Source organism: Nilaparvata lugens, chromosome 2 (genome assembly GCF_014356525.2).
Source record: "Nilaparvata lugens isolate BPH chromosome 2, ASM1435652v1, whole genome shotgun sequence".
Lineage (NCBI taxonomy): Eukaryota > Metazoa > Arthropoda > Insecta > Hemiptera > Delphacidae > Nilaparvata > Nilaparvata lugens.
This window is the reverse complement of record NC_052505.1, coordinates 21,731,045-21,749,717: the sequence shown is the minus strand read 5'-3', so window position 1 is coordinate 21,749,717 and position 18,673 is coordinate 21,731,045. Positions and strand designations below refer to the sequence as shown.

General features: G+C 36.4%; 2 protein-coding genes across 2 annotated transcripts in view; one reads left to right on the top strand and one right to left on the bottom strand.

The window, feature by feature from the left end:
* Positions 1-736: 736 nt before the first annotated feature.
* Positions 737-8,377, top strand: LOC111058792 (translocon-associated protein subunit beta). Its single transcript, XM_039420010.1, has 4 exons — positions 737-868; positions 1,589-1,621; positions 5,496-5,579; positions 8,056-8,377. The coding sequence occupies exons 1-4, from the start codon at positions 737-739 to the stop codon at positions 8,182-8,184; spliced, it is 378 nt and encodes a 125-aa protein (XP_039275944.1). The 3' UTR covers positions 8,185-8,377.
* A 2,047-nt stretch (positions 8,378-10,424) lies between these two features.
* LOC111057072 (peroxisomal multifunctional enzyme type 2) overlaps positions 10,425-18,673 on the bottom strand; it is an 85,640-nt gene continuing 77,391 nt past the window's right edge. The window contains exons 17-18 of the mRNA XM_039420779.1: positions 16,319-16,419; positions 10,425-11,175 (exon numbers count right to left, since the gene is read on the bottom strand). Coding sequence (XP_039276713.1) covers positions 11,059-11,175; positions 16,319-16,419 — 218 coding nt within the window. The 3' untranslated portion in view covers positions 10,425-11,058. The remainder of the gene's footprint in view (positions 11,176-16,318; positions 16,420-18,673) is intronic.

Sequence of the window (18,673 nt, the reverse complement as noted above, 5' to 3'; positions counted from 1 at the left end):
TATCTAGTTGGAGTTTGTTAGTTCTAAATTGAAGTTACACTTGTGCATTCAACAACAAATGTCTCACAGTACCTTTATACCTACATCTGTGTCCTTTACCCAAAATATGGGATTGATGGCGTCAAAAACATATACACAAAAACAAACATACATAAGCGGTCCGTAAGTTGCATCTCCTCCAGCGGACCGTAAGTTGCATCTTCTCCAGCGGTCCGTAAGTTGCATCTTATATGCTGGATCGTATGTTTCTCAATAAGTTATATTAAATTTGGTTTGTGATTCGTTACAATGCAGTTCTGTATATTATAAACTTGTTTATTTGTTTTTGATATGCATGTATTTTACATTTTCTTGTATTATTAAGCTTATTGAGAATAAAACTTCATTCATTCATAAGGCATGTTTAGCAAGACCGCATTTCCGACAAATCATCACTCATATATTCACCAACACTGTAGTATGGCCTGCTCAGTCTCACGCTTAGTCCACACTTTTTCCAAGTCGCTCGCCAAATAGTCAACAGGAACGGCTTGAGTTGTAGCATAGCCACCTCTAATACAAGTCCCCGGCCTACGATATTGCAACGTCACAGTGTAGACCTAGAATCTAATACATGATTGGTGGAAAAGATCAGCTGGTATTTTTTAGAATCTTTTTCACCAATCATGTATTACATTTTAGGCCTACACTGCGACGTTGCAATATCATAGGCCGGGGTCTTGTATTAGAGGTGGCTATGGTTGTAGTAACACTGCAATGTGACCAGAAGGCAGAAGACGAGCGCCCCATGAAGATCAGTAGAAGGAAGTTGCTCGTCTTATCTCCAAAAAATGCAGAGCGAAGGAAAGTGAAGGCGAGCGGTGGCATAGTAGCCGTTCCTTAAGGACAGGCCACACGAGTGTTTTTTTTTCAGCCGATTCGGCAGCGAAGAAAGCTCTCCAATTGGCTAATGGATTGGCATTTAAAAATCTGTTTATAAAATCAGTCAATCGGAGAATTTCCTGCCCTGCCGACTAGTCTGAAAAACGCCTGGCCCTTAACCTAGCGCGGCAGTGCAGGATGGTTTCTCACAGCTTGGCGTTGTTGTCGTTCGAGATGGGTGTCTGGCTTGGAAGAGTTTCGGCCGCATTGCAGGATGACTGTTAACGGTTGACGGAAGATCAACAGCTGGATTTTTTTCGTTATTTTTCGTGATAGAGAAATTCTGATTGCAGATTCGTTCTCAGCGACCCCAAGTTTAGTCTGAAGGCTCAGAATGTCAACAATGTTTTTAAATAATTAAAAATCATCATGAAAAGTCATTAATATGGTAGTACACCACGTTTCTGGGTGACTGTTTACTGGTGACTGGAGTTATTATTGACACACAAAAATCAAAATAATCGTGAGAAAGAAAACTGCTGATGAACGCGAATAAGACCGTCACTCCATTGTTCTATTGTCTCGGCTGCTTGGCTGAGCCTGGCTGGAGGGATCAAATAACCGACTGGATTGATCATTCGTCTGTCCGCTAGGCGGAACTACGCCGAACATTGCTGGGTGGAAGATGTTACTGCGGCCGCTCGCATTCCCACCAACGCTGCTATAGGTCAACTACAAACCTATTGAGGATGCTAAACAGGTAAACAAACGGTTGATTTCCAAATTGTGTTTTAGTCTCCGCTTCAATTTTAGAGTCACAGAATCTCTCAAGATTATCCTATTATCTTCGAAAAAAATCCACTTTTATTTAAGTACTCAATGGTTGAATTCAATTAAGAACCCGAGTGGGAAGAACTGATAATTTCCAAGTACAAGTCGGTCTTCACCAAGGCTCAGCACTCAGTCCATACTTGTTTGACTTGATTATCGATGTCATAGGATCATCTGAGGCTAAGAGCCAGTGCCATGGTGCATGCTGTTTGCGGATGAAATTGTGCTCTGCGAAGCGACTAGAAACCGGTTGGAAGAGAGATTGGAAAGCTGGCGAAAAACGCTTGAGGAAAGAGGCATGAGAAAAGCCGGACAAAGACAAGAGTTTATTGGGGAACGATGAGGAACTGACCGTGGAACTACAGTGAGGTCCACTTTATAATGGCAGTGAAAAAAGATAGGAGAAAAACGTTGCCAAGTCTCTCCATTTTGCCACTGAGTGTACACAGCTGTTACTCAATTCATCCCATTGAATTTGATCTAATAATTATCATTCCCTTGATAAAATAATCAATTTGATGTCAAATTAATCAATAATTTTTCTCCATAATTTGATTAAAAAATTTGCTTTCATAACTGAGATCAGATTTTTATACAAACCTGAAATTTAATTTAAAAAGCTGTGATACAACAATCTGAATTTCAAAACAACGGAAATTAAGTTATTTGGTAGTTATTCTATTCCAATTTCTTTTAAAAATAATAGAAAAATATAGATATTTTTGAAAATAAGTAATTTCAACGGAAATAATTCTAAAATAACCTTTCAATATTATTTTATACCGTTACGAGTAGGTCTAACCTTTACGTAAAGGCTAACTGAAGCATGGATGAAGTCCAGGATGGTTAGTTATCAACTTTTAAAATGTCATTTCAGGTATTTTATTTGTGTTTATCATACGGTAATGTCTAAAAATTATTTTAATTGTTCCAAGAATACATTTTTAATCAGTTATACGACTTGTGTACTCAAGTATTTTGATAGAATGAAGAAAAAAATGGCGGCTGAGAATTGTTTACTTTTGTACAGTCACTATCAAAAAATTCATAATTATGGTAAAATATTTTAATACGTGATAGTAGAGGTAAAAATAAGAAAAAAAGTTCATATAAACATATATCCATAAACGCTTCATTAGCGAGCTATACAGTTGAAAGATTTCGCCCAGAATTCAGTTCCTCTGGTAAAATACACCGATGCTGAATTGTTTGGGGACTAGTTTTTGAAAAACTTATGCTGGATTCATATGGAAAAATATTTAAAAAATTGAATAAAACTAGTCTGGAAGCTGTAGTGTGAGTAGTTTTTGAGAAAAAAGTTGAAATATGCAAAAAATCTAAGTAGAAAAACACAGACTTCTACGTTTGTTGCCCAATAACTTTCTTTAATGACCAGTAAACAAATAATTTTTCGCAATAAAAATCGTAGAGAATTTAATTCTGAAAAGAATTATGTGAGCTGTGTAAACTAAATTCAAATAAAAGTTGAATAAAATGTATTCTTATGTAGTACATTACACCACAAAAATTTGCTGTTTTACGAGGAGAGAACTAATAACTCATAGGTTGTAACTGACAACATTGCAAAGTGAGAGAGAGATAGCGCTATCTGTTTTGTTGTATGGTAGAAAAGGACAGCAACAGTATTGTCAATCGTACACTGCCATTATAACGTGGACCTCACTATAGATGGAAGCCAGCTCAAATCATCTGTGAGCTTCAAGTATCTGGGTTCAAGTTTGCAGAGGGACGGTGGGCTGGATGCAGAAATACAGCATAGACTGAAGTGCGAATGGTCCAACTGGAGAAGGATGAGTGGTGTGCTCTGCGATAAGAGAGTGAACTGTAAAGGTGCGTACAGACTTTCGCTCTGCTCCAAGACCGAACGTCACTCCAGCAGAGCGATTGATGATCGACTGGGGAGCAACAGTGGTTCGACCGGGGAACGCGAGAAGATCTAACATCTTCCGTAACGTTCATGATGGGTGCGTGGGCGGCGCGACTGTGGTTCGATGGAGGAACGAGGGCGGTACGAGGGCGGAGCGTGCTCGGTGCGGGTTGGATGCGCTTATATGTGTACGTAGCTTATGATGACTTGGTGTAAGCTGGTGAGACCAGCTATTGTTTATTGTTTTGAAGGGACGGATTCAAGGATCCAAAGGTTCAAAGAACCCCACACGTCAACCGAAGCTTATTGTGTTCCCAAGTAGTATATTAGTTAGGCAAACCAATACCTGTGTCCTTTACAAGAACCAGGAGTCTTTCCCTATACTAACATCCCATTCATCACCCGGTTGCTTGTTGCAATTTAGTGTGATATGCTTGTCAGTCTCTTTAGACTGATTAGTCCTCGTGACCTACGTGAGTTCCACTACTGGCCTTCTTTGAAGGTCCTACCGCTGAGGAAGGGGTGGCCAAGCTGCCTCTAGGGCGCCCGGCCAGCCTTGACCCACATTTGTGCCTGGAGTTTCAGAGACCAGCTAAGTTAGTTGAATGTCGCGGCAACCTGGCCTGTTTCAAAGTGGCAAGAGAAGAAAATGGAAATGGTTTAGATGAGAATGCTAAGAAGGTTGTGTGGGTCACGAGAAGGGATAGGTTTCTTATTGAGGTGATTAGAGATACAGTTAGGGTCGGACCATTGGGTAGGGAGATGCAGGAGGCCAGGATGAGGTGGTTTGCACATTTGTGCAGAGACGTGAGGAGGATTATGTGGGACGGAGGGTGCGTGATTTGAATCTGGGTGGGACAAGAGGGCGGAAAAGGCCAAGGATTAGGTGAAGAGAAAGAGTGGAGGCTGATTCGCGGGAGAGGGGTTGGTGACGCGGGGAGGAGATGGACAGGATTTTGTGGAGGAGACGGCTGAAGAAGGGAAATGCTGACCCCATGGATAAGGCTTAGCCAAGAAGAAGGCGACTCAATAATTGAATTCACTGATAATACTGTATTGATAGTTGAAACTTTTCATGATTCGATTGTTAGTTAGAACTGTAGTTCGTACTCTGTTTCTAGGAAATATTTATTAATATAAATTCCCTTGAAACAGGACCTTGATATCTTCTTCATTCTCATGTTGTAGAGACTAGAAATAGCTCTGTATAAATTACAAAAGTACAATTTCATTTAGAAGCATAAGTTTGTAAACAACAGGCATGTAAGTGAAAAAAATTTATTCGATCTCCTAAACTCACTTATTTTTGCAACTTACTTTTTGACGTCCGTTGTAGAAATACATAGAAGTGAATTGGTGACAACACACGAGGTACGTGCGTGCATACCAAGAAAACGGAAGTCGTAACGGACGGTGATTTTTGAACTGCGCAGAAATGCTACAACGCACGTCGAGACATGCAAAAGTTATTGCTTCGTCTGGTTCAATTATGTAAACCCAACTGACTTTGACGCACCACACTCAACGCTCGTGTGGTGTCATTGGCGACGGCCGCAAAAAGTGAGTTGCAACAGACGCACTTTGTGCGCTCGTGTGGCCCTAGCCTTCATAGAGACAATCAATCAATAAATTATAATGCAGCTGTATTCTTGTCCTTCCAATATTGATAAAGGTCCAGGTACATTTTCTACCGGTCTGGAACTCGTCTTGTAAATTATTATGCAACAGTAATTTAAAAATAATGCAATAACTTGCCATCACAATTTGTCACCTTCATCATACTATGACACTAGTTAGATACTGTTCATTTGATACATTTTTATTCGTACGGATGAATTTTTTCATAGAAAGTGAAATTGCTATTTTTGTCATTATCATGAAGTATTTATTTAAAATATATGTATTTTTCTTGCAGGTGCAAGTAGCAGTCACCAGTGAGCCTGGCGAGGGACTTATCATTGCTTACATTGATTTTGACAAGAAGTTCTCTCCACATTTGGTAAGTTGACGTTTTGTTACGTCTGGTTTAATAATCTTGTAAATTCATATTCCTTGGCTGAATTTTAATAGGCCTATAGTTTTTTGAAAGCTATCTCCATAGCTACTACCATTTAATGGAATAATCTATTGAATAATGATTGCTTAGAATGAATATTAGCTGATAGTTGCAGTAATAGTAGTTTTAATTTTTCTGCTCAAAATTTTCAAGTTTATTTCAATATTATTGAAACTTTCGGATTGTTTAGTGTTATTTCCGGCTCTTATCAACCCTTCGAAATTCAAAATTCATCAGTCATATCTCGAATACGTATTCTCTGAGTGTTAATCTTTGGTGAAAACAGAAATTTTAAACTTAACCTCACTTTGGACTATTTATGTGCCAAAATCAAGGAATTGAAGAAGTTTTGGGCAATTGCCTGTTTCTCTTTCCAAATATCGTGTTTGTGACTGTTCTAATAAATAAATAAATAAATATCACAGTCTTTCGTTGAATGTGAATAGACTTAAATACATTTTGATACTCTGCAGTTGAAATCGTATTTAATGAAAATGAGCGCATTTTTCTCCAATGACAACCAAAAGAATGAATATCAAAGTATTTCGTTTAATGTGAATAGATTTATTTTTTGATACTTATACATTTTGATACTCTGCAGTTAAAATCTTATTTAATGAAAATTAGTTCATTTCTCACCAGCATATTTCACGTGGTAATAGAACTGTCTCGACCGGTGCCACAATTTTTTTTCATAATTGTAACAGATTCCCAACATAAACAGAATGTTCTCAAAAGAAAAATTGAAAAGTAGCTTCCAGTCAGGGCTTGATAGTACCAGCTCGACTTTTGCAAGGCACTAAATGCTGCTATTTCTCATAAATATTAACTTAACTTTCCAGTTACTGTACTGTACTGTATTGTACAGTAACTGTACTGTACTGTTTTCCATTTCATAGCCTATTCTTGTTGTATCAATTTATAGAACTTTCACCACGGCAAATTTTCCACCAAAATGATAAATGTCATTGGTTTTAATAGAAAGTCGCAGTTTTTTCATTTTCTTACACTTGTACATTACGCGTTCCTCAGCTTTGCCTACGTGTCTTTGAAACGGCATATAGGCAAGGTATGGTTCGCGGGGTAATATTCACGGCTTTGCAAAAACATCAGGCTTCAGGGCCCCTGTATCCCTAGATGGAGGAAGCTCCCTACATACAAAGATTCTTCGTGAATAATCGAGTTGCAACGTATCACCAACAATGGAAAGAGCATGTTGAACGAATGTCAGCTGATAGGCTGTGTTGTGCTAAAAGGACGTAACTCCAAAAAGCTCCTTGTGTATGTATCTTTTCGGATGCAACACGTTGCTTTTGAGAAGATACAAAATAGCATCTGCTGCTTATGAAAATATACATTTTCAAAAATGTTCCCATGTTTTTGAACGGGTAGTATTGTAGTGTAGTGGCCTTCCGCCGATAGGCAAAGGTGCAGGACCTGGACTGTACTCTATTTGTTCTGACAATCTTGATTGGTTGCGTTCAAACTCACTGATCAATTCCATCGTGTTTTTTTACGTTCAGTAAAAAACCTGATCACAGAATGAACCACAGAATGGAAACTCGGCTAGTATCCTGACGCCAAAATCCGCCATCTTGAAAGAAAATTTAGCATTGTAATATAGCAGTAATTTTAATTTCTAACAAGATGATGCAGTCACGTGTCGTGGTCTTGGTGCACTTAAGTCTTGGTTAGATTGATACCTTCCATTCTGTATGTATTCTGTGGCTGAACGCTTGCTAATGAGACAGATGTTTCCCCTGCTGCTTATATTTTTGTAAACAAAAATAGAAGCTAACCTATCTCATTGTATAATGAATTAAAATGGAAAACCAATGTTTTGAATGCTTTGTAAGATATTTTAAATGTTATTGAATTTATGTAATCATGCATTTCTCTGCTCCTAAATAAATAATAATAATATTGTAAACAACCTCGTATTCAGCCATGTATATTTACGTTCAGCTACTCTGTTTACGTTCTTTTCCATCGGTAGAAAAGTACGATGAGCTGCTAGTCAGTAAACGAACCGGATATATTCTTTTTCTTTTTTATCAGTTAGACCAAAGACCTTGAAGAGGTATAAACCCACAATGCCTATGCCTTCCCAAGCTCTTACTTAAAATTAAAGGCTACCATTGAAGTATTTTAGCGCGAGATATTATATATTTTTTTTGTAATATTATAGATTACAAAAATCTTCAAGATCTTTAGTATGTAATAATCTTCCAGGTTGTCCCCTCAATGGCCGATTTCAATTCCAAGTATACTAGCGCTGCATGTGAGTCTATGCATCGTTCAACGACCAAACAGTGCTTCGTTCAGAGCCACGTTCACTCACCGATTAGTGGCTTTGAACTTAACCATTGTCATTGTAATTTCTGATTATATTTTATGTTTAAAAAACATATTGTTGCAGATTGACTGGGGTGCATTCGCCTTGATGGCGCTGCCTTCACTCGGCATTCCATTCCTGTTGTGGTGGACCAGCAAGAACAAGTACGAGAAGATGAACAAGCCCAAAAAAGACAAAGGCAGTAAAGAATGAACGTGAAAGTGAAATGAAAAACTGTACATTCGTTCTTCATCATCTCATTGTGTTCCTGACATCTCATCTCAGCCTTTCATCCTAGATGTAGTCTCCATCATTGTCTTTCATTCATCATCATCATCTTAATTTAAATGCGTCTCTCCGTAATGTTGAAGTTGTAAAATTACACGTTTTTCAGATATGTTTGATATTTTTAGTGTTTTTATCTCAAACCTTTATCAAATTTTATCTATATTCTGTGCAAATCTGAAGGTGAATTCCTTAGCGGCGTATCGAGGCGCGTGGTAAGAGCTGCCGCGGCGGCTAGAGCATCTACCTCCGTAAACAAAGTCATAGTGCATTCTGGTGACGTCAGCACAGGTAGGGCTCCTACCATTACCTACTATTACTTAATAGTAATAGTAGGTATTGCCTACTATTACTTAATAGTAATAGTAGGTATTGCTCCTACACCAATAAACATTTGTTGATTTCAGCTGATCTACATCAGCTAGTGTTTTTATTTGTGTAGGAGCCCTACCTGTGCTGACGTCACCAGAATGCACTATGGCTTTGTTTAGGGAGGTAGTGCTAGAGCACATACCAATAAATACCTTGGGATCGATGATTGATTAGGCATGGATCGTAGAAGCAATATAGTAGACAAGACTTCTAAATTCATCTGCCGCCAAAACGTTCATACAACATAATAATCCAATGAGTTATTGAAATTCACTCCTATTCTTGACTTATAAGCATTTGAAGATGAGTGATTTCTCTGATCTATGAGTGGTATGTAGCTTAATAGGTCAACTATACATAATTATGAATTAATAGGTTATGCGCTCTAGCCTCAGTGGCTGGCCACGCGTCTGGAATCGAATTTTGTTTATTTTTATTTATTTATTCTTTATAATTTCTACAAAGTAGCACTGACTGGGAAAGAAAAACTAAGGATACTCCTTGTACTATTTCTGTCCCAAATTTAGAATTAAATTGCATCTTTAAGGTAGGCGCACACAGATCGTCATCGGACGGACGGCACGCATCGGATGATTAGATTTGATGCATTGTTGTCAATTGGAGTGCACACACCTATACGGATGCGGATTGGTATGCGCACTCCAATTGAAAACAATGCATCAAATCTAATAATCCGATGCGTGCCGTCCGTCCGATGACGATCTGTGTGCGTCTACCTCTACACTGCAGCATTGCTCTTATGGAGTTGAGTGTTCCCAGATTTCAAGGGATTCATTCAATTTCTAATTGAATCCTAAACATCTGATGATCAGACAGAGAATGAGTCAAGAAAGTATAAATTAAAATAAAATAAGTATATAAATAAACGATTTAATCAGTTTTATAAATGCAAAATTCAAGTTATATAATTTAAATGATTGACAAGTCCATATACCCCTTCGAGAGGAGGTCATAGTGGCTGCTAAATTGCTAAGAGCAATTTTGGGAAAGTTCTCAACACATATCTCAACCATTATGTTCACAAAAGTCAACTTGAATTCATGTCACTCTCTCCTTTCAGACTATAGTTGCTTATTATTGAAAAAGAGGTATATCAGTCAACTAGAATGATGAAATATGTTATATTTCCAGCTTAGCCCAATCCGTCAAAATTTATACCCATCAGCTGGTTTCATAATCACCGATTTTTCGACGACACGACAGGACAGGAAGCTCTCCAATTGGCTGATTAGGTTGACGTATCGAGACTCAGCCAATCGAAGAGCTACCTGTCCTGCCATGCCGTGCCGTCTCGGAATCGGTAAGTGTGAAAACGGTCAAAGGCTGTACCGAATATGAAATATCCGGTGTCACATACCACTACCACCTGTAATTTTGGTGGAGTATGTGCACTACCATACTAAATGTTTATGAGATGAAGAAATTTGACAGTTTCACTTTTGAATGATGATTTACTTACAAATTTCGAATCTGGTATGCGTTCTGAACTACTCTTAGGGCTCTAATAATATTTAACTAGAGAACAGGCTCTGATAATTTATTAAAATCCACCTTCTTCTACTGTATTTATGCTCCTATTTGATCTTATAAATTGAAAATTTGGAGCTTGGACCAAGATGCGGTACGCCAAAATAGTGAATATCTTCTTTTGCTTTTAAATATTACACTAAAATTTCAATGTTTTTGAATATTAGAGCCTAAAAAGGTACCGTAGTGAGTAACCTGTTGTCTACATAAATAAATGAGAATATAAAGTAAGGATGAAGAAGAAAACGTTTAACAAATCGTAAATATATATAATTCGATAATAGAAACAATATAAAACATATAAATATGTATTTGAAATGTATGAAAAGAGTATTTGAAAGAATCATAACAATAATATCAAGTCAAGGGAATAATTTGTTCCAGCTTAATTCCTTGTGCCACATTGCTATTTGGATGGAAATCAACGAATGATAATCAATATCATATTTAGATGTGGCATATCACTTGCATAAAGACATATTATTTTCTCTGGAGTTCCAATGAATGATAAGTATTTGTTGATTGTGCTTTTATAGATAATGTTATCTTAATTTTCGTCTAGATAATTATTTCAGTTGGTAATTTTGGTTTCGTACTTCCCACCACCAAACTGATAAATCTTTATTCTCTTCAATCAATTGGAATTAATTAATTAAACCTAAATTTGACAGAAGTAGCCTATGTAAAAATACTGACCAATAATAGTCTATACACCACCACTCCAAGTCTTGGTTCTCATTATGAGTTTAAAAAATAAAAAAATGAAATCCATAAGAACGAATTTCACATTTGGAAGTAGCTGAAAGTTCATAAAAGTTTTAAAATAATCAACCCATCTCCTTATTGAATATGAAAAGTGATGTCTTCTGTACGTCAGTTATCTTAGAGTTTCGATTGAGCATTCATCAAGTCCTTTAGTTTTTGTGTCAACATTATATTGCCTTTGATTTTCAGCTTTCCTTTCATGAAGGCTACTTGTGGATTGAGTTTACTTGTTGCCTGCAACAAAGAAAACAAAATATTGAAAGCTGATTTCAATATTAATTATTATTATATCAGTATTAATTATTAGATTAGGAAAGTCCTAAGAAATATTTTCTAGGTAAATACAAAACAAATAAACCAGAAAAATAATACATCGGTTGGTGCTTTAGGCCGTGAGTTGTATTGTGTGAGAGAGATATTCCAACCCCTAAATCCCTATCACGCCAGCCACTTTTTCAACGTTTGAGGGGTGGAGGTTCATATTTGACCGAGCGAAGTGAGGTCTAAGATTCAAATTGACGTATGTTTATATTTATTTATGTTCCGCATTTACGGCGAAATGCGGCAATAGATTTTCATGAAATTTGACAGGTATGTTCCTTTTTACTTTCCTTGCCCTATTACCATAGGTAAGGAAAGTATTGCTTTCCGAAAAAAATTAAGGTACCCCAATTTCTAAACGTTTCAAGGTCCCCTAAGTCCAAAAAAGTGGTTTTTGGGTATGTGTGTGTGTGTGTGTGTGTGTGTGTGTGTATATATATATATATGAGTGTATGTGCGTCTGTGTACACGATATCTCATCTCTCAATTAACGGGATGACTTGAAATTTGGAACGTAAGCTCCTTACAATAGAAGGATCCGACACGAACAATTTCGATCAAATGCGATTCAAGATGGCGGCTAAAATGGCGAAAATGTTGTCAAAAACAGGGTTTTTCGCAATTTTCTCGAAAACGGCTCCAACGATTTTGATTAAAGTTATACCTAGAATAGTCATCGATAAGCTCTATCAACTGCCACAAGTCCCATATCTGTAAAAATTCCAGGAGTTCCGCCCCATCTATGCAAAGTTTGATTTTAGATTCTTAATTATCAAGTTTCAGATACAATTCAAACAAAAATTTTTGAGTGGAATAGATTGAGCATGAGAATCTCTACAAATAATGTTCAGTAACATTTTCACCTGAAATTAAAAATAAACTCAAAAATCCAGAAAATGTGATTATCCAATTGCAAACTATTGACAACTGTTGATTCTATTAAATGATTCACTATGAAGAGATAGCAGACCTCGAGTGTTTCCAGCGTTATTACCCTGTAACCAGCTGGCTCTAATCTTTGAATAGTAGACTTGAGATGCGCGGGAACACTACCGTAGCGTCAGGTGATCAATTTTCATAACGGCAAGGAAAGTTGTGTGAGTGCGCCACACCAGATTTTTATTAGTTTTATGCGAGAAACCAAAAAATGGTACCTTTAAACCACCCCCACCCCCTTAGCACAGGGGGTACGGGTTGGGACTTTTGATATGTTTACCTCCTTACTACCCTAAACAGAACTGTGGGGTCAAAAACTATCTTCCCAACTTTTCCCTCTATAACCTTTCCTTGACTGGACTAAAATCAATTTCTTTTCAATAATATTTGTTGCAATTTTGATCATCAGATTAAAAAGAAAAATGTAAAAAAAATGTTTTCTATCAATAACTTCAAACTCTAAACTAGAATCATGGCCTCAGCTTATGGAAAGACAAAGTTAGTAGTCAACTGTCTACTAACGTCGATGGAAAGATACATTTTCAAGATGTTCGATGTTTTTGAACGGGTAGGCTAGTATTATAGTACACTAGACAGCTGATTTATGATTAATAATATTCTAAAGTCTGATTGTTACGGTAATATTGGCGTATGAAGGAGGCTCCTTTTTCCTTTTATATTATCCTTGAAATGCGAAATTTCCAAAAAACCTTATACATACGTCGACGCGCAATTTAAAAAGGAACATACCTGTCAAATTTCATGAAAATCTATTTCCGAGTTTCACCGTAAATGCGCAACATATAAACATATAAACATTAAAAGAAATGCCAAACCGTCGACTTGAAACTTAGACCTCACTTCGCTCGGTCAATAAATTTTGATACAAGAACAATTGACTACAAAATGTGAACATAGTATAAAAATGATAAGCTTAGAACGTCGAAATGTAAATTTGGCGTTTATCTCAAATGCACATACTACTATAGTTCACTGCTCCTGTCTTATAGAACTGATCAACCTTATAAACAATCCTGGGACAGAAATACTGAAAGGTTTCAAAATTCATATGAACTTTGATTTGAAGAATTTATTCTGTTTTACGTTTACTTGAATGTACAGTAATGAGATCTTTCTAGCACCAATAAAGAAGCGATAGAGCTTTTTGAAATCAGCTGAATAAATAAATAAATAACCCTTTTTTGCTTCTAAAACTTAATATACATAATATAATTAATATAATTGCAATTACAATAAAATTATATTCTTCGCAATTCAGCATCTGCTGGGGTATCGTATTTAGGATAAAATGAGTATATTATCATATTAGTAAGAGTTCATATAAAATTAATTTCAACTTAAACATTTCAATCCCTGTAGAGCCACGTGTTTGTACACGTTTTTCATCCTCTCCCATTCCTTTCTTTCCCGTGCGACTCTCTGCCAAGTTACTCCTCCACAAACTCGCCGGAATTCTTCATCCCATCTGTAGCTAGGTCTTCCTCTGCTTCTTTTCCTATTCCGTGAATGCCAGTCCAATATTCTTCTCGTCTATCTGTTGTCCTTTGTTCGCACCACATGGCCAGCCCAATTCCATTTCCTTTCTACTATTATCTTGCCAAGGTCTTCGATTTTTGTTTCATTCCTAACCCAAGTATTTCTTTTCCTATCTCTTCTTGTCACTCCGATCATTATTCTTTCCATCGATCTTATTCTAGTTCTTAGCTTTTTTATTAATTTTTCATTCAATGTCCAAGTTTCACAGCCGTATAATATCACTGGCAGAACGCTCATTTGAAATAATTTTCTTTTTGCCACTCATGTCGATTTTAGATCGGAATAGGTAATTGAAACGTCTGAACATCGACCAGCCCAACGCAATCCTCCTGGTAATCTCTCCCCTTTGACCGTCCTTTCCAATCTTTTGTCCCAAATAAATGAAGTTTTCCACTCTCTCTATTTTCCCTTCCTCCAGTAATTTTCCTCTTCTTGGCAGTTGAATGACATGACTTTGGATTTATCATAGTTCACCTTCAATCCAATCCTCCTTGTTTCGCTATTTAGTTCCTCTAGCATACAACGAACTTCTTCTGCGCTGCTCCCTATTAGAACTACGTCATCAGCAAATTTCAAGGTATTTAATTTTTGGCCATTAATGTCTATTCCATATCCTTCCCAATTGAGATTTCTGAAACATGTTTCCAAGACAGCATTGAATATTTTTGCCGAAGGAATGTCGCCTTGTCTTAATCCTCTTCTTACTTCCACGACTTTCTCTTTTCCTCCCAATTTAACCTCGATTTTCATTCTCTCGTAAATGAACTTGAATATTTCTAAGTATTTTCCATCAGCTGAATATAGCTATAAAATATTTGAACATCTTAAAGGTACGAACAGAACAATCAGGTCGATGTTTAGATTTCAGTTTAGGTCGCGCTTGCATAATCATATAATGTATGCATAAATAAATAAATCGACCTTCATGTGACATAAACATATTAAGAAGCATGGGAGTGATCAGAATGGTTAAGGACCGAATTTATCAAAACAAAAACTTGGTTTGAGCGCCAGTTGATTCTAAATAAACAAAAAATCATCTGACTTAGAAGCAACTGCCGTTCAAACCTAGATTTCGTTTTTGGTGAATTTGGGCCTAGGTCTCGAACGCGTTCTAGCTCTATAGCCTGGTTTTCATTAGTAGAGTTAGTGTTAGAGTTCCCTGGGCTAGTATTAACTATCTTGTGAACTCTCCCAATGAAAACGTTCATGGTAGAGTACTAGTTTTTAGTAGAGTAGAGTGGGATAGCACAGTGGGATAGTACTCTACCACTTGCCTTCCCCCACCACCGCTTCTCACTCTACTCTACCACTACTATGCTAATTAAAAGATTCTCAAACTTCTAAAGTTGGAGAGAAAATACTTTTAACACGGCTCTTTCTCGAAGACGGAGAGGTCCGATGCTCTATCCTCTACTAATCACTCCCACTACCTAGCAGCATTCTCCTTCTTTTGTGTCTGTGTGAGAGAGCTTTCCAACGCGACGCACCAACACTCCCCTTCCAGCTATTGCTGGCAATGTTCCAAGTCATATACTGGTCAGCAGGTATAATATTGTTCTCATCACAAGAGCATGAAGCAAAATGACACGGCGCATCCAAATTGTGCGCAGGATGTCTGTCTGTGTCTACGCTACAAATTGTGGAGGGAGAAATGAGTTTCTCCTCTTCATGTTAAAAGTAATATATCTCAGACTATAGAGTCTAATTTAATTTTCTTCTTCTTCAATAGCCGTAGTTATCTCTGCAAGCAAAAGATCAGCCGCATATATCAATGATTTTTGTAAAATTTGTGGCTGAACGGCGATAGTGGATGTTCCGTATTGAGATTTTAAGGTTAGTTCTGTTCACTAGACAACACACTTTACCTAATATTCTCAATTGTAGTGAAAACAGTTAGGCTGAACTCACACTTACGCGACTCAAGTCGAGAAGAGACTGCGACTCGACGCAGCATGTGTTTTCAAATGGTGACACTCAGACCAGTCGATTCTAGTCGCCGCGACCTCACGACTGTGAGCCTGAGTGGAGCGTCGACTCGACATGTTGGTCGAGCCTCGACTTGAGTTGCATATGACCGTGCATTTTTAATGAAAGTCAGGTTATGTTTGATGAAAGTGATGTTTTATCATTTTAGATAAGGATTAGATAAGACAATTTATTCATAATAATTATTATAAAATTTGTCACATGCTAAGTTGTGACGATTTAGATCTTATATTTTTAATAAACTAAGGTTAGAAAATGGAATAGCATGGAACTGAAGTAGTGACAATGAGCAAGAAAGTCGTAAGGTCGAGAGACTGGAGTATCCTCTACTGGAGTCGTCCGATTTGAGTCGAGGTAGTGTGAGTTGAGCCTAACTCGACCAAGTAAGTAGCTCGGTAGAGTTAGTATGCCAGTTACACGACTCTACTAGTGAAAACCAGGCTTATATGACATTCAAATGTTTCTAACTTTGCCAGCTGTTGGGTAGCATCGACTGTAATGAAAGCTGAACCGCGACCCACTCATTCAATTCGCACCATTACAGATAATCAGAGAAGATTGAGAGGATACTTACAATATCAACCATTACATCATCGTCACATGTCAGAGTCGTGTCAGCTTTTACTCCACTTTCCGGTTCACCCTTGTACACTTTGCCTTTTTTCAAATCCAAAGCTAAAACAAAAATTGAAATTTAATTAATACTAGCATGAAAACCGTGCTCCTCAAGGGTTTATTTTAAAACTTGACAAACTGAAAACTTGACGTAATGAAATCCATCCTCTATAACCATCCTCGGTTAATTAAGAATCTATATGCAAAATTTCAAGTTAAATCAGTCCAGTACTTCAGACTTGATGATGCGTCAATCATAATTAACTAACTTAAAAGTTAGTTAACTAACAAACCTTCATAACTAAAATTACTAACTAAATTTTTTAAAACATGTTTTATAAAAGAATATTATGATCACCCCGACACATATTATTATAGTGGGGTATCATAATTAGAAATAAGTTTATTATTAGCAACTTTTGTATGTATATTATAATAATTATGTATATGTTTTGTCAATAAACTCTTCTGGTTGCAATTCATTGGCAATCAGAGAAATTATTATTATTAATTTTCCTACTGATTAGAATATACATACCCATAATATATTATTAACACGATTTGATAATATATTTTTTAATTGAACGCACTCATCTATTCAATATTTCAATTCATATAATTCTATAGTTCTAATTTTATCTATTAACTAGCAGCAATACCTGTATTAGTGGTGGCTATGCTAGCAGATTAACAAACTGAAAACTTGACCTACTGAAATCTTGAAGAACTATAGGCCTTATTATAATCGGTAGATAAAGAATTTTTATGCAAAATTTCAAGTTTATCAGTCCAGTAGTTGAGACGTGATGTGCGTCATTCGTGAATTTTCTATCCCGTACGTGTATAAGCAAGTTCTTTCCTTTATTATAGTATAGGTAATATTTTCAACAATATTATGCCATCATATAATCATGTGTATAAATAAATTCAATAAATTACAGTAGGTCGGCAGATTTGAAAACAAATTACAGAATATTATCATCGGCTTTAACATCGGATTAACAAACTGAAAACTTGACCTACTGAAATCTTGAAGAACTATAGGCCTATAATCATGATCGGTAGATAAATAATTTTTATGCAAAATTTCTAGTCCAGTAGTTGAGACGTGATGTGCGTCATTCGTGAATTTCCTATCCCGTACTTGGATAAGCCAGTTCTTTCCTTTATTATAGTATAGATAATATTTTCAACAATATTATACCATCAGTATTCAAAGAATCAAGTATACAGTTCAATAAATTACAATAGGTCGGCAGATTTGAAAACAAATTACAGAATATTATTAACAAATGATTAAGGTAGAAGTAAATTTCTAGCTCCACTACTATTTTGGGTTGAATAGACGACAAGGAATATGCTTGTTATACAAAAGAATTTTTTTAAAATTAATTTCAGCATTTATTTTTGGCAATGAATTTCTTTAAACCCACACTTTAAAAGTTTCTCTAGCAACTGTTTATATATAATTTTGTAATAAATTCGTTATTTTTTATTCTATCATGAGCAATAATTTAAGTCGTTCTAGATATTCAATGAGCAATTAAAATTGTTAATTTAACGACCCTTCGATTCAAATAAAAATGTTATATCTTTCTAGAATAATAACAACAATACTGAGGATGATGCTCACATAAGCTCTTAGGCTTGTGGGTGGATAATGAGTGAGAGGGATGATGATGATGATGATGATGATGATGATGATGATGAGAGATGACGACTACTTATTAGGTAGTCGGGGACCGACTTATCGTCTCCTCCGGAAGACAGGGTGGTGGCCGTTCAATGAGATTGTGCTATGGGCAAAAACTTTTGCCCCGGTCGAGATTCGAACTCTCATAATCAGTAGACCGACGCGTTATCACTTACTCCAACGAGCCACCCAATAAAATGAGTTGATAACTAGGCTCAACCTTAGTTGATATTTTCCAACGTCTTATCTAGTAATTCATCAAGCACTTGATTCTAAACATTTTGCAGTTCCATCAAAACCTCGCGAATTGGCGTCAACAATTATATTTGCTTTACATTTTTGAATCATTTAAATAGATTTTCAGTAAATTATTTTCGATTTTTCCGTACAATACGAAAAAACGATACATATAGGATCACTAATTTTTTGGTTAGCAGCTGGGAGGAATTGCAAGTAAATTAGCCCTATATTACAGTTCAAGTAGCCGTTATTAATTTTAAAAAAAGTATTTGAATATTTATTTATTTATTTATTCGTTGATATAATTACAAAGCATATCAATATGATCGGGATAGAACAACAGGCATAGCCTAAAACTATTCTGTTCCCAAATTTTGATAA

Coding starts and splice junctions, on each gene's coding strand:
- LOC111058792 (XM_039420010.1), top strand. CDS start 737: ATGGTTGTAGTAACACTGCAATGTGACCAGAAGGCAGAAGACGAGCGC. Junction 869..1,588: donor TGAAGGCGAGCGGTGGCATA/GTAGCCGTTCCT, acceptor ACGCTGCTATAG/GTCAACTACAAACCTATTGA. Junction 1,622..5,495: donor CTATTGAGGATGCTAAACAG/GTAAACAAACGG, acceptor TTTTTCTTGCAG/GTGCAAGTAGCAGTCACCAG.